Source organism: Monoraphidium neglectum (assembly GCF_000611645.1).
Source record: "Monoraphidium neglectum strain SAG 48.87 unplaced genomic scaffold scaffold00409, whole genome shotgun sequence".
Classification (NCBI taxonomy): domain Eukaryota; kingdom Viridiplantae; phylum Chlorophyta; class Chlorophyceae; order Sphaeropleales; family Selenastraceae; genus Monoraphidium; species Monoraphidium neglectum.
In genome coordinates this window covers 2,055-17,054 of record NW_014013219.1, presented here as the reverse complement: position 1 = coordinate 17,054, position 15,000 = coordinate 2,055, and the positions used below count along the sequence as shown (strand labels likewise).

At 63.5% G+C, this 15,000-nt stretch overlaps 6 protein-coding genes across 6 annotated transcripts in view; 4 read left to right on the top strand and 2 right to left on the bottom strand.

The window, feature by feature from the left end:
* MNEG_3303 (hypothetical protein) overlaps positions 1-1,307 on the top strand; it is a gene marked incomplete at both ends in the record, with an annotated part of 8,113 nt that extends 6,806 nt beyond the window's left edge. Inside the window, 3 exons of the mRNA XM_014048224.1 lie at positions 100-240; positions 585-788; positions 1,125-1,307. Of these exons, the coding sequence (XP_013903678.1) occupies positions 100-240; positions 585-788; positions 1,125-1,307 (528 nt within the window). The remainder of the gene's footprint in view (positions 1-99; positions 241-584; positions 789-1,124) is intronic.
* A 3,590-nt stretch (positions 1,308-4,897) lies between these two features.
* Positions 4,898-6,745, top strand: MNEG_3302 (hypothetical protein; the record flags this gene model as incomplete). The annotated part of the gene is made up of 5 exons (XM_014048223.1): positions 4,898-4,957; positions 5,340-5,429; positions 5,828-5,928; positions 6,316-6,428; positions 6,657-6,745. 5 exons carry the CDS (start codon positions 4,898-4,900, stop codon positions 6,743-6,745), a joined length of 453 nt encoding a protein of 150 aa, XP_013903677.1.
* Positions 6,746-8,080: 1,335 nt separating this feature from the next.
* Positions 8,081-10,014, bottom strand: MNEG_3301 (hypothetical protein; the record flags this gene model as incomplete). The annotated part of the gene is made up of 3 exons (XM_014048222.1): positions 8,081-8,484; positions 8,727-9,045; positions 9,409-10,014. 3 exons carry the CDS (start codon positions 10,012-10,014, stop codon positions 8,081-8,083), a joined length of 1,329 nt encoding a protein of 442 aa, XP_013903676.1.
* A 645-nt stretch (positions 10,015-10,659) lies between these two features.
* On the bottom strand, positions 10,660-11,700 carry MNEG_3300 (hypothetical protein; the record flags this gene model as incomplete). The annotated part of the gene is made up of 1 exon (XM_014048221.1): positions 10,660-11,700. The coding sequence occupies one exon, from the start codon at positions 11,698-11,700 to the stop codon at positions 10,660-10,662; it is 1,041 nt and encodes a 346-aa protein (XP_013903675.1).
* A 2,000-nt stretch (positions 11,701-13,700) lies between these two features.
* On the top strand, positions 13,701-14,160 carry MNEG_3299 (hypothetical protein; the record flags this gene model as incomplete). Its single annotated transcript, XM_014048220.1, has 2 exons — positions 13,701-13,738; positions 13,884-14,160. The coding sequence occupies 2 exons, from the start codon at positions 13,701-13,703 to the stop codon at positions 14,158-14,160; spliced, it is 315 nt and encodes a 104-aa protein (XP_013903674.1).
* A 23-nt stretch (positions 14,161-14,183) lies between these two features.
* Positions 14,184-14,960, top strand: MNEG_3298 (hypothetical protein; the record flags this gene model as incomplete). Its single annotated transcript, XM_014048219.1, has 1 exon — positions 14,184-14,960. A coding segment is annotated over one exon (777 nt), but the record flags the coding sequence as incomplete, so codon positions are not given.
* Between the last annotated feature and the right edge of the window lie 40 nt (positions 14,961-15,000).

Sequence of the window (15,000 nt, the reverse complement as noted above, 5' to 3'; positions counted from 1 at the left end):
CCCCCCCCCCCCCCCGGGTCCGGCTGCCTGCGGCACTCTGGAACCATCCGCTGAACCTCGCCACACTTGCTGACGCTGCCCTGGCGGTTGTGTGTGCAGGTGTTTGTCACAATCCAGGACGCTTTGAAGTTCCGCAAGGTCACCAAGCCCATCCTCGACCTCGTTTCAAGAGATCCCGTCCTGAGCAAGGCCATCACGAACCCTAAGACCGCCGCAACCGTGTTCATCCCAATTGCCACGGTGGGCAACGTGTTGAACATTGCTGAGGAGGCACCCGCATGGATGGGCAGGAGGCACACCACTTGATCTTACAAAGGAATGATGAAACCGTTTGCATAGTCAAATGCACGCATGCTCAGCAACATGGTCCATGCTTGCACAGGCCGGACAGGGTCGAAGACAGCTAGGCAAGGTGTTTGGGGAATGCAGCGGCCAGCGCACTCCCCGGCCGACGCTTGCATCACTGCTACTTGCTAGTCATCATCCTCAGGGCCCAAGCACCACTTCTTTCTCCCCCTGCAGCCCAATTAAACGCCTCACGTATACCTGCACCTGCGCCCGCGCCTGCACGTGCCCACTTGCAGGCCGCCGCGCCCCTGGCCGCAGCAGTGGCGAAGCCGGGTGCCGAGGTGACCCTTGCCGGCCGCAAGGTGCAGCTGAATGCGACCACTTTGGGCACGATCCTGGCGGACCACTTTGTAGGTGGCGCGCGCATACTCCCAAATGCGGTCAAGGACGGGGAGAAGCTGCCGACTCTGGCAAAGGGGCACTCCGTGATTGTCAAGAAGGTGGGCGGGCGCGAGGGGGTGGTAGGGGACGCGTCAGACAACGCGCGTGCAGGCATGTGGATGTGGGGGAGTGCGTTTTGCGGCATGTGTGCACAAGCTGAATGCGCGCGTGAGCACGCATCTCAGACAAGGCAGCGCGCAAAACAGTGCGTATCTGCCTGCTTGGCGCAGCGGCACGAGTGCTGAACTCCTCGGGACCTCCGAGGGCATTGACGAGTCATCAGTGCCTGGCTGGGGGCCGTCAGCAGCCGTTACTCTAGCGAACCCTCCTGACGTACGCTCATACCATCACAAGCGGCCGCGACCCACCAACCTCCATTCCCCTGCTTCTTCCAGGTGTTTGAGGCCCCCAAGGTTGGGACGATCGAGCTGATCTCAGACCTCAAGGGCGCCCCGCCGGCCAAGGTGGTCAAATTCGACATCATCGCCGGCGCCAGCCTCGTCAACCGTGAGCATATATGCACCTGCTACCCCATCCTAACCTGCATCACTGCCTCCAACCTGCAAAATCTGGGATGAGGATTGTTATGGAAATCTTGCATCCGCAACACATGGGACAGCTGCGACCCATCATATGGCGCCAGCGTGCTTGCTCACTCCACTGCTGAATTCATCCTGCGCCACGTCACTCGTTGCAGTGATCAATGGTACCTTGCTGCCAGACATCAAGGCACTCACTAGCAACGCCACTGCGGTCCCCTCAGCCAAGTCCCCGGCCCCCAATAAGCCAGCCACGCCAGCCGCGGCGTCCCCTGCACCAGGAAAACCAGCCACAGCCCCATTTCCTGCTGCTGCGGCCACGCCGGGGACGTCTCCGGCACCCACGGCGGCAGTGGCGGCGGCCAACACTACGGTGGCGGCAAACACGACACAGGCTCCTGTTACGGCAGCAGCCGCGTCAGCCTCTCCGGCGCCCTCGCCATCCCCGGCGCCTGCAGCTCCCGTGGCAGCGAAGGCAACCCTCAACGCGACGCGAAACGCGACTCCTCAAAACGCCACAGCAGCCAACTCAACGGCGGCAGCCAATTTGATTTCTCCTTGATTCGAAAGCTACATTTGCTGTTGCATTATGACTGAATTGTAATTGCGCATTGCTGCAAGGCCTGGATAAGGCACAGCATGTGGAAGTGTTGAGGATTTTTAAATCCTGTGAAGCAGAAGTATCTGGCACCTGTGGCCAGGGAGGCACAGCGCGCACAACGTTTGGTGTTCGCCCTCCCTCTTTGTTTAAGGAACACATGACCCTATGCCGAGACGTCTAGGATCACCGCAGGGTGAGGCTATGCCTTGCGCTGCATTCTGACAGCTGTCCATTTATTCTTGTAATCACCCTCAAGATGTAGGCAGGGGCAGGGGGTGGGGCGCACAATCTGGCCAGGATTTGGACACGCACCCCCCGCAAAGATGTTCGACTATGCAGCCTTTCGTGCAGGAGTTGGCACACTGCAGGTCATAATCAGTAGATTAAATTGTGTGGGGGTATCGACGACCAACTGCGCTGCCCTTGCAATTGTGCGACGTGGCATGCGCTCGGCATGCGGAGAATACGGTATGGGAAGGACCCTATGCTGTGTACCCGCCGGGTGCACCACTGAAGACGGCAAGGTGGTTCAGCAGCTCTGCAAGCTTCAAGTGGACGGTTTTGATTGCATGAGGCCGTCACCTAACAGTTTGTCCCGAAGGATATCTGCAGAAGGGGGCGGGTCACCAACCAACCACCAGCCAACTGCACCATTTCATACCTGCCTCGCACGCATCATGCAGACTCCAAAATCGACGGTTTTATTCATTCAAGGTGCTCAAACATACACACAAAGGAGAAAGGACTTGGAGGTCGTCAATTTTGAGCGTCTCGGGCAGCGACTGGCATCATGCTTCGTCTCAGCTTAATAGTAGCTCTGGCAGCCTGTCTACTAGTCATACCGGAGCCTGGGACGATCGATGCCCGTGACTTGGTGCGGAAGGACCTTCAAACGCCGAACACGCTGGATCTCGACCAACCGCTGTGAGTACGTGTGTACATAAGACGAGAGGTCACTTCAAGCACTGTTGTTATAGCAGATGGCCAACAGCTGCAAGCTGTGGCGGTTTGCAACAGGCGGTTAATCGCTTTGGGCGCCGCGCGCTGCAGTACCGCTGTTCACTGTGCGCTGGACGTCTGACATGATAGCATCTATGATAATGCACAGCACGGGCTCGTGCCGAATCAGGGGCGTTCATCCAACCTGCGGGCTCCGCTATGCAAGCCACACACGCTCACTTCTGCGTTCTCATGCAGCCTACACACACACACACACACACACACACACACACACACACACACACACACACACACACACACACACACGCACGCACGCACACTCCACCCGGGCAGTTACACCCGCACAAATGTTGGGTTCCCATGCTCCGGCGTGCGTTGCGAGGCGTGGCTGTACCTGCCGAAAAACCGGGGGGCCGAGAGGCCGCCGGTGGTGCTGATGGCACACGGTGAGCACGCCGTGTTGCTTCCCCCCGTTTTGCCGCGGCGATTTACCGAGGTCGGCCGGCTGTGACATCAAAATTGGTCGGCTTGGTGTGCGTGCTGGTTGGCACCTGTGTTGCCGGATTCCGCGCGCTGCCTCAGCTGCCTGGCGACCTCCCGGGCGCGCACGCTGCCGTGTGTAGGGATGGGCGGCCAGAGGGACACCGGCCTGCACAAGTGAGTCCTGCAGCAGCCGCCGACACGTGAAGGGCCCCCCGCCTTGCAGCTGGACCCTTCACCACACCGCAGCTTGATTGCACTGAGCCCATCCTCGTCTGCTGTGCGGGCGGTGGATGAGTAACCGAATCAGCGCGTGACGGCACCCTCAGAAGATTCCCTGCAGTGAACGTCCTTGACCACTGCCCGCTGGAGCGATCCCGCCCCCAACCCCTCGCACCCCTGGCCGTAACCTCCCTCCGGAAGGTACTCTGCCTACTTTGCTGATGCCGGCCTGGCGGTGTTCACGTTCGACTACCGAGGCTTTGGCGGCAGCGACGGCGAGCCGCGCCACTGGGTCAGCCCGCGGCGGCACATACAGGACTGGCGGGCCGCGTTCGATTTCGTCACTGGCAGCACAGGCGCCAGGGAGGGGCGGCAGGGGCTTCTGGGGGAGGTCGATCCCGACAGGTGGGCGGCTGCAGCGGCTGGGGCAGCTGCCGCGCCCGTGGATCCCTGCTGCGTTTGTTGCGTGCTTGCAGGGGTGCAGGGCGGCGACCCCAGCCTTGGCAGTGGTGCAGTGACGCATTGGCTGTGTATCCAGCCGCAGAAACGCAAAGCATGCATTTCATGCCCAGATATGGCCTTGAAATGTTGACATGGTGCATGCGCGCACTCTGCAACGTCTGCCACTGTCGGCTCCCTTGTGACGTGCGGCGTGTGGACGTGCAAGCTTGCGACCTCGCTTCACGCCTCCGCGTGTGGGACCCAACCCAGGGTCATCCTTTGGGGCACGAGCTTTGGCGCCGGCCACGCGCTCAGCATTGCGCCCACCCTAGGGCCGCGGGTCAAGGCGGTCATAGCGCAGGTGGGAAGAAGGGGCCGTCGGGCAATATGTCGCGGCCAGATCAAGAGGGCCCCACCAGATCATTGAGATCCCGCCCAAATTTGACTGACCAGCTGCCGTCTCGACTGGTTGTGTTTGACCACAGGTGCCCCACCTCAATGCAACGGCAGCAACACTGCGATCGGTGAAGTCCCGGGGGATCCCCAAGTCGCTGCGCATGCTGCTGCTTGGGCTGAAGGACAAAGCCAGGCAGGTTGGGGAGGTGTTGACGCGTGAGTGCGGTCAAGACGTGTGCGTTTGCTTGTGTGTGTGTGTGTGTGTGTGTATGTGTGTGTGTGTGTGTGTGTGTGCGCACATTGCGATATGGCGACAGCAGTCGGCAGGAAGGTGGGCTTGCGCGATAAAAGCGGTGCCCGTTGCATGCATCACGCTTGTTACAGATATCAACTCGTCCAAAGAAACCCCTGCTGCCGCATTTCTCGCCGACGCACGCCAAACTGCCGCCCCCATGCACCCCCTAGGCATGCCCTTGGGCTGCCTCCCATCTATGTGCCCCTGGCTGGGCCTCCTGGCAGCTTGGCCCTGATGCAGCTGGAGGAGGATGACATGACGCACTACCTGGCCAGCCGGCCAGAGCAGCCGCAGGTGTGGGCGTCGATGTGGGTGCCTGCGTGGCGACGATGTGTATCTTCATCTCGTTGCGTGTGTTGGAATGGTTCTTGTGCATTCTAGGTTGATGGGTGGTAGGGTGGGTGTGGGTTGAGTGTGCGGCGTCTGCACGCGTATGTGCGAGCACGTGTGTGCGTTTGTGTGTGTAAGCGGGGCTCGGGGTTGGACTCAGCACTTAACGTGCAGGTGCTTTTTTTTGGGTAAGAGTGCGGCCAGGGCATCACACCACCCACTCAACGATCCTCGTCACCCAGCCTGGTGGCACGGCTCGCGGCTGTGCGATGCCGAGCCTGCTGCCGCCTGCGGTACCCACAACTGTGCATGTCTATACCCTGAACGTCCGGCCCCGCCGTCGCAGGGGGGGTGGCGCAACATGGCGTGCGCGCGTCTGAGCGCAGAGCTCACCCTGGAAAAGTACTCCCCGATTACGGCGATCCCGCGGATTGAGGTGCGTGGCTGTCGATTGCGCGGCGCACCCCGCTCGCCTCCGAGCGCCCCTGCGTGGTGCGTCCTGCGCGGCGACCAGGCACCCTCGGTGGACTTATCCACTGCACACGGCGCCTGCGTTGCACTTGGTCCACCTGCGCGCAACGATGGTGTTCCCCCGTGATATTGGCCCCCCTTGATATTGGCCTCTGCTTGAGCCTTGTTAACGGCAAGCATATTGCCAAGCACGCCGCTGCCAATCCAGGTGCACACCCACACCCTCCCATGCCTGAACCGTCCACCCCCTCCCCTCAAACGGACCCATCCCTACCGCCAGGCTATGCCCGCATAGCGCCCACCCTCCCCCTCTTCTTGAACCCTGCCGGCCCCGCGCGCTCCGACCCCCCTCTTTGCCCCAAGGCCCCTGTCCTGCTGGTGGCGTCCACCCAGGACCAGCTCTGCCCCTACGACCAGGTGCAGCGGGCGGTGCAACTCGCAAAGAAGGGGACCCTCATCTCCCGGTGAGAGTCGGCCGTTGCTCGCCCGATCCCTTGTGGCTCGCCTTGCAGTGACGCTCCAGTGTCGGCGGCGCCCGCGTCCCCTCACCTTCAAGAGGGCTGTTGCCGCATCCGGTCCCTCCTCGGATCGCACACTCTTCCGTGGACTCGCCCCCTCCATCTCACCTACCTGACCAATCGGTCCTTCCCACCAAAATCTTGCAAACTGTATATGTATGCCGTGATTGCTGACCCGATCGCCAAACTGGCACCCTTGCCAAGGGCAATTGCTTCATTCCACACCCTGCCATGCCCCCGCCGCCAAAAGTCCTGGAGCTGCTGTCACTCTCCATCGTACCCCTGAACCCTGAACCCTGCACCCTCAACCCCCCCGCCCGTTGTGACGTCCAGGGAGGTGGCCCATTTCTACCTGACGTCCCCAGAGCAGCTGCCGAGCCTCATGAGGGAGCAGGTGGCGTGGCTGCTGGACGTGCTCGGCCTCCAACGCGCCGCCACGCCGGAAGGTGAGCGGGCACATGCACGCCTCGACGCCTTGCGGACGCACTGCAGGCATGACCTTAGCCGACGGCCAGAGCCTGCGCGCCCACAACTCCACAGCAGGCGCCGACGGGCCAGAATAGGGGGGCATGTGTTAAAGGAGGGCTCGTGGCAGCTTGAATGGCCGTGGACCAAGCAGGACATGGCACAGCCTCCAATCACCTGTGTGTCCCCGCTGCTGCCACACGCCGCAGAGGCGCACGAGCAGGCGGAGCGCAGGGCGGGTGCGGCGGTGGAGGCAGCAGAGGGGGAGGCGGGGGCAGGGGAGGCATCCACAGACTGAAGTTGCGGACAGGAACGGGCTGCGGCACACAAGAGTAGACTAATGGGGCCAACCGCGCCTCTAACGTGCCAGACAGCCAACAGGTGCATGGCGTGCACTCGCAAGAATGTGAGTGTTGGACAAGAAAAGCGCAGGCGTTGGCTGGTACATTCTTATGCTGGGCACTGCTGTATGTGTGGGTACGTAGCGAGCTTGTGTCAAGCCACCACATTACATGCATCACACGCTTGGGCTTGCCCACTGGGCGCATACAATCATACAGGTTTTACATTTCGCACAGCAGCAGCGCCGACTTATGGGCATTTCCCCATGTGCAAGCAGGTGGTGTCCAGTCTTGCTTGTGCACCAACTTGGTGATAAGCGCTTGCAAGACCATGTCACTAAAGCGCTGGGGCATGGACATGGTATATTACTATCTGGGCTGCCCTCTTGCTGCGCCTGAGGGTCACCAACACGGTGTTGATGCTGTTATTCCGGTCCTCTGTTGCAGTCCACCCTACTAAAGTATAGCCTGGGGATGGGTCGACTGTCACAGGCAGGGAGCGCAAGAAATGGTCCTTGCCATGCCTTGGTTGCTGCAGCTTGATTGTTACTGATTGATGCGCAGTGCTGGCGCACAGATGTATTATGAGCAATCTCATGTGTTCGCAGGTGGTTGCTTCTGGAGGCGCTGGTTGCATACCGAAGGGTGGCAAAGCACGTGTGCAGCATGGGAAGCATTATTTGATCCCAATTGATGGAGCGGTTTCACAGTCTGGAAGGGGCGGCGCCGTGTGGCGCGCACTCCAGGCCTTGCAACTGGCCGGTGCAAGCAAGGCGTTTGAGGGCGCAGGTTGCACATCCTCACCGATTGCAACAGCCAGATTTGAAGATAGCGAAGAGCGAGGCGCTGTTTGATCTACTGCGCAGCCGTCGGACCACAGGGCCAGAGGGCAGCAGCACACCTGTAGTTGCAGATGCGCGCGCACCAAGCAACGCACGGCCGAGAACGTGTCTACGGCGCCCCCGCCGCCAACAACACGGGGCGCCCAACAATTGGGCAAGCGCTCCGCGCCTGTTTTCGTCACTTGCCCCCGCAGCGCCACCACAGAGCCAGCAGAGAGGAAATTCGTGAGCCGCCAGCCGGACGGTGTGCACGCCAAGTGTCGCTCCTGCTCTCCAGAGTCTGGAGCAAACCCAAAACCCTGAACCCCGCCATCAAGTGATTGCATCTAAGAGACTAACGCAGCGTGGCTCGTGCGTCGCTACGCGTGTGCCGACAAACGGCTCAGCTGCCGCGCATGTGCCACTGTCATGCGCGGGCCTCGCCGTGCGAAGCGCAAGCGCAGTCCAGGATCACAGCAGGAGCACGGCGGTCAAGAGCGCCGCGGCGCCGGCCAGCGAGGTGGCGGCGAGGCTGCTCGCTGAGTTTTGGGCCGTGCGGCGCAGGCGAGCCGGGTGCTCGCCACCGGCCAAACCCGCCAGGCCCGACCGGGAGGGGCGCAGCCCTGGAGTGGCGCCCGGCGCGGCGCCTGCAGGTGCAGCCCTGCCGTCGTCGCCAGCCGCGGGTGTGCCGGTGCCGGCCTGGGCAGGCGCAGGAGCGTCGGCTGCTGGCGCTGCCAGTGCCGCGGCCGCGCGGGCGCCGGCGGCAGGGGCGCCAGCCGCGCTGGGAGCCGTCGGGGCGGCCGCTGAGGGAGCGCCAGACGCCGAGGCGATGGCCGGCGTGGCGGGCACGCGGGTGCTGGTTGTGATGGGGCAATCTGCGAAACGAGAGCATGAGGGGTGTCAGAGATCCACAGGCGTAGAAACAGGTCTTCTCGTCCGTGCAAATCCTCACAGTGTGCACTGCTGGCGTTGCGGTCACCGCCGGGCTTAGGCGCCACACCAGCAGAGGCTCTGCAGGCGTGTAACCATGCCAGCTGTCTGCTGCTCGTTGTGTCAAACCAGCAACTGCGCTTCAGCCCCCAATGGCAAGGCCAGCAGAATGCAGGAGAACACCCACCAGTGGGGGCCTTGGTGTGGATGATTTCCCATGCCAGCTTGCCTAGCTCCACCCTGTCATCCTCCACCTCCCTCACATCGGTCGCCCTGCATGTCGGCGCAGCCGCCGCCAGCATACGCCGCGACGCCGCCGGGATCGCGGCGGGCGCGGGCGCGGCCGGCAGTGCGGCTGCGGGGGGGAGCGCCCAGGAGCAGGCCGGGTCCGCGACCTTGCAGGCCGCCTCGGTGGCGGCGAGCTGGCAGGACACGATGCGGCGCGTCTTGGATCCAGGGCAAAAGGCGGTGCTTACGAGGTTGGCGGGGACGCGGCAGCTGGGGGTCTGGGGTTGCCAAGAAGATTGGGCGGCGAGGGGGGGGAGGGCGTACATCGGTTGTCAAGACTCGCAGGACTGCATCGGTTAGATGCATTCCTGCATCGGTTAGATGCATTCAAGTGCAAAGGTGCTTGTCAACTGCTGTTCATGCGCCGTCAATCATTCAAGGCAGCAGCTTCCCTAGCCAGCCTGCTGCGAGCACGTGAGCAGCCGGCCGTTGCAGACAAACCGCAGCAACACGAAATAAAATCTCAAGCTTTGACGCGAGCCGCAACACGAGCAGCCAGCCATTGCGCATGCGCCGCAGCAACATGGGACACACAGTAGTCCTGGGCGCCGCCGCTGCAACTGCCGCCAACGCTGACGCACCTGCCCAGCGTCCCACGCGCAGAGCTTGGACTTGCCCGCGGCGTTGCATGCCACTGCGGTCTGGAACTTGACGCACGCCCCTTGGATGGGCGCAACCAGAGTGTCGGCCACCGCCTTGCTGAGATCCAGCTGGCTCAGCTGTGCGCTGGACAGCCCACCAAACGCGACCGGAGGGGCCGGCCCCGCCTTCGGCGCCGCAAGCGCCGGCTCGAGCGCCGCGGGCGCCGGCTCCAGCTTGGGCGCCGCGGGCGCCGGCTTGGGCGCAACAGGGGTGGGCGCGGGCGCCGCGGGCGCTGGGGTGGGCGCCGCGGGTGCCGGCTTGAGCGCGAGCGCTTGGTCGGATTCTGGCTTCAGGGTGGGCGCAGGGGCCGCCTTGAGGAACGCTAAGGACGCGGGCGTGGGCGCGGCTGTGGATGCCGGCAAGGGCTCCGCTGGCTTGGAGTTAGGCCCTGGCTCTGGGTCGGCAACTGCTACAGGCGCCACGGCAGCCGTTGCAGGTATCGAGGGCACCGCCGGTGGGCCGTCTGTAGCCACAGCGTGGGTGGCGGCCGCTAAGGCTGCCAGCGCAAGGCATGCAAACGCCAGCCGCGCAGCCGCGCGAGCCATCCTTCCTTGAGCTACTCGATGTCCCTGTTTGGCACAGCGAATTCAAGGGGTGCAGAGTGTGAGCACCGTGGCGTACGTGTGCGTGCCACTGCGCCGCCGCAGTGGCGCCGTTTTGGCCTTAGCACATAGATGCCGCTGATATAAAGCTGTGAAGCGCCCAATTAATCTATTCGTTCGCATAGATCTTGGATCCCCCGCGCGCTTGCTGCTGTAGCGCTGATCGACACGCACTGTCGTCCATCAACAAACCTGTGGAGGCCCAGAATCGGCTTGTTGGGTGTATATAACAACGATGATAATCACAAAATTTGTTTATCGCACACCGCATGACCGCCCAAGCGTAGTTGTGGTGGGCGAACCCCGGCGGCGGTTGTCTCACAGCACAGCAGCACTGGGCCTGCAGCACCCTTATGCACGCCCATGCCCGATGCCCCCTACAGTAGGTGCCGCTGGAGCGTGTCTGCAAGGAACCTGTGCGGATCAGTAACTCCCATGATGCTTGCAATGATGAGCGATTTCGAGATCATATCCAAGAACAAGTCAATGTCAGGCGGCAGCCAACCCTCATGCTCCATCCCATCATTTATCAAAGCGATGCACTTGGGGCTCATGGACTGACCAGAGGTGAACATGTCGGACAGCAGATCAGCCGGTCAATATTTCGCAGGCCCCGCCGCTTTTCAACGCATCAAACTCATGTTCTGCCTGCAGCGCAGCCAACGCCTTGGGCGCCGTGCCTTTGAGGTTGAGGCTCTCCAGGCGCCCCAGCCACTCCGCGGTCCCCAGCAGCGCGCCGGCGCCCGCAGACATCCCCGAGCTGTAAGAAAGGTCCAGCGCCCTCAACGCGCGCAGCGGCGCGCCCGTCAGCGCCGCCCAGGGCATCAGGTCGCCGCTCGCGCCCAGCTCGTCGTTCCACGCGAGCGCCAGCCGCTCGAGGCCGCCGGCCCAGGGCGCGCTCGCCAGCTCCCCGATCACCCTGTCGCCCACGCCGCCGGAGATCGACAGCCCGCGCAGCTTGCGCAGCGGCGCCGCCGCCATCGCCCGCATGAGCGCGAGGACCTCCGCTTGCGGCATGTCTGTGCCGCCCCGCTTGTTGTTCATGAGGACCAGCTCCTCCAAGGGGGAGGCGTCGCAGTCTGCAACGGCATCCGGGCCGTTGCCCGACCCCTCACCCTCCTCAGTAGTGGGGGCGAGCTGCGCGGACAGCAGGCGTAGCACGTCGGCGCCCGACACGCAGCGGTTCTCAATGAGGACCAGCCGCCGCAGGAGCGGGAGGTGCAACGGTGCTGGTCCTGCTGCTGATGGCAGCGCTGGTGCCAGTGCTGGTGCTGGTGCTGCTGCCAGGGCTGCGGCTGGGGCTGCAGCTGCGCCGTCATTTCCGCCCGTGTCAAAAAGAGAACCTTTGTTGCCGTTGGCTGAGTCCTTCACCACAAGCTCTTCCAGCAGCGGCAGCCCGACGGCGGCCAGCGGCGCGAGGCCGTCGGGGAGCAGCACGCAGCCGGTGATCGCGAGGCTGTGCAGGCGCTTGAGCCAGGGTGCGCTGACCAGCAGCCGCAGCACGCTGTCCTTGTAGTACCGTGCGTGGCGCACGCGCGACAGCTCCAGTTTTGAAAGCACGGGAAGCTGCAAAGCAGCCAGGCTTTCGGCGTCGTCCGGCGTCAGGTTCGGGAGGGCTAGCTCCTGCATGCATGCAGCATGTTGAAGTTGGGTGCAGAGGCTGTGGGGTGGAGCCAGCAGTCGCGGCTAGGGGCGCGCCGGTTTTTGGCCGAGCGTTCGGCATGCGCATGCCACATGCATGCACGGGCATGCAACCACTGTGGGGCGGCTGCATGCACGCGCCTTGCTGCTGCGTGTGCATGGCACGGCATGGCATGCGGCCATGCATGGGCAACAAAACAGGCTCCCATGTTGGCCGTTTGCATGTATGTAGCACGTGATACGCATGTGTGCGCACCTGAAGGCATGACCATGGCGCCCTCTCGAGGGCACAGACAAGGGGCGCAACCGTGTCGACTGGATCGCTGCGCATGCAGGTATATGCACATGAGAGTGCCTCGAGTTGGGGAAGACGCGCACCAGCCGCCACAACGGCGGAGCTGCCGCACAGGCAAGCGTGCTCGACCGCCAACCGCCGCAGCTGCGTCAGGGCGCCGATGAGCGAAAGGTGCTGCGCCTGCTTCTGCTGTGGCGACAGGCCGACAATGGCGAGGCTGGTGAGCATGGTCAGCCTCGGCAGCAACTCAAAGAGCGCCACAGCCGCTTGCGCCGTGTTGGTGCGTTGGACGGTCAGGTCTCGAAGGCCGGGCCTGAAGCGCGGCAGGGCGTTCCTGAGCCACCCGATCTGCTGCATGCCGCCGACGCCCAGGCGTTTAGTGTGCGCGTCGCTGCAGCGCCGCGCACTCCGGCTCACGAGGCGGAGCGTTTTGGCGCATGCGGGCAGCAGCAGTGCCAGCATGGTGCGCACTACATCTTCAGGCACCTCTGCCTGGTCAGCAAAAGGCCACAGGGGCGAGGGCTTGTGGCCAGTGTGACTCTGGCTATCGGCGCGCTCGAATTTTTGCTTCTTGACCATCGTGGACACGGTGGTCAAGCGGACATCCGCTTCGCGCGGGCTTGGATGCATTGTGGAATCTGCACGACCTGCGCAGTGTAGAGGGAATTATGAAGTATGTAAACACGATTGGTGTATGCCGGGCCGTGGCAGGGAGTCAAGATCATTGACTGCGGCCCCGTTTCTTTGGGACCAGATCACTGATGATGTACGCGGGCGCCATACCCGTACAAACACCTTCTTCACAAAGCTCCGTTTCCTCAGCTGCGGCAGCGAATGATGCACATGTACATTGCATGACAGTGCGGTAGTATGCAGATAGGTTTGTTGCCAACTGTCCTCTCATCTCCCTTGAGTCCTTACGATTGTTGTATTCCAGGGTGGCTTCTACGCACCCCTTTCAAACGTTATCCGCCAGCCCCAACACCTCTTGTGGCGACCCTCTAGTCACTGGCAGCGTTGTGCAAGCTTCCCCTCAAGGTCAGTGCGTGTATGACCCATTGGCAGAGAATGCAGGATCACAGAGGGTGTGAATATGTCTCGCATGGCAAGCGCCTACTCACACGCACCGAGTACAGCGGTAGAGCTGCCAGGCTCGTAGCCTGAGCCTCTGGTGTGCTGCATGCTGCGCCAGCGAAGACGTTGCTCTGGCCGCTTCTACTTGCCTTGACGTATGAGCTTGGGTGTGTGTGATGGTGGTGTGACCATCCGCATATGCTGACATGCACCAGGTGCTCATGGCGGAACAGGGCTGCCGTTTGGTTCTGGTCCTCAGGTCCAGTGAAGATGGGTGTCTGCAGTATGACTCACGGGTGTGCTGCACTTCGCCAACTCTTCCCCCAAACCTGCCCCAAACATGCCTTTCTACGACATGTGAGGCATGTATTATCCTTGATGAAATGAGTATACAAGCGAATCGCCTGATCAATCTATCGATGGGTTGGCAGATCGCGCAAGCCGCAGCAGAGTTTGCTTTCGATCTTGGTCCATTTGCGTAGAGTGGATCTAGAGTTCATTTCCAGGTCAGCTGCCGAGTCACGGTGGCCATCCCGGCATACACTACGGATCGCTGAGCGGCGCAGCACACTGCAAGGCGCTCGCACGCGTTGCTGCTGTCGCGCCCTTGCAGGCGGGCATGCGCGCGTCGCTGCGCCAGCCGCTGCTGGCTGCCATGTGAGTCATAAAAGAAGCCCGCGCCAGGTGTCCACAGTGCCTTTGTGGCTGCGTCCGTCGTAAGGACATGGCACGCAAGGCGCATCTGCCATTGTCTTGTGCTCCAGAGCCCGATACGTGCCCCCCACCAAAAACACACGAGCAGGATCGGCATTGGTATCGGTTACTATACTTTCAGCGAGCCCCTGAGCCGCCTCGCCGCGCAGCAGCGGCAGGAAGTGGAGGCGGCCGGCGGCGCCGACGCGTGGCGCGAGGCCAAGCAGAGGGAGGCGGCTGCTGCCGCGGCCGCGGCCGCGGCGGCGGCGGCGGCAGCCGCGCAGGAGGAGGAGGACCGGCAGAAGCCGTGGCGCCGCAAGAGGCGGCAGGAGCGGAGCCAGCAGGAGCAGGCGCAGGCGCAGCAGCTCGAGTCTGAGCCATCATGAGCGGTGGCAGCGCTGAGGTCAGCATGGACGGCCGCCAGGGCGCCGCCGCCCCCGGCCGCGAGCCCGTCCCGACGCTCCTGGTGCTATCAGCCCGCGCGGCGGCCTCTGCGCTCGCTGCTCCGGCTCTCCCCGGCGCCGGCGCGTCCGTGGCGCCCGCCCATGCGGTCGCGGCCGCGGCGCTGCCGGCGCCGCTGCGCGCGCACGTGCTCGCCGCCGCTGCGCGGCTGCAGCTGCTGACCGAGGAGGCCCTCGAATCCCTCCTGGTGGGACCTGGCGCCGGGCGGGACACAGGCAGCAGCGCGCTCAGCTGCAGCAGCGGCGACGAACCCCCCAGCGGCGGCGGCGGCGACCCCCTCGGGCCGGCGCGGCTGATGCTTGCGGGCCACACCCTGCTGGACGGCCGCAGCCTCACCAGGGTGCTGGCAGGCCCCGCCGGCCCCCACGTCGGGGCATGCCTGCGAGCGCTCTCGCTGTCGCGAGTCGCGCGTCTCTTGGACGACACAGTGGAGACGATAGCGGCGCGCTGCCCCGCGTTGACCGATCTTGACCTCTCGCACTGCCCCCGCCTGACGGCGCGCGCGCCCGCGGCCGTCGCGCGGGGCCCGGCGGCGGCGCGGGGGCTGCGGCGGCTGTCGCTGGCGCGCTGCTGGCGCGTGGCCGGCTTGGGGGAGCTTGCGGCGTGCTCGCGGCTGACGTGCCTGGAGCTTGCGGGCTGCGGGAACCTCAGAAATTGCGAGGCGGCCCTGCTGCTGTCGTCGCTGGCGCAGCTGCGGCGGCTGGACCTGCGGGACTGCCCGCGGGTCGGCGACGCCGCGCTGCTGCCGGCGGGCGGCGCGGCGC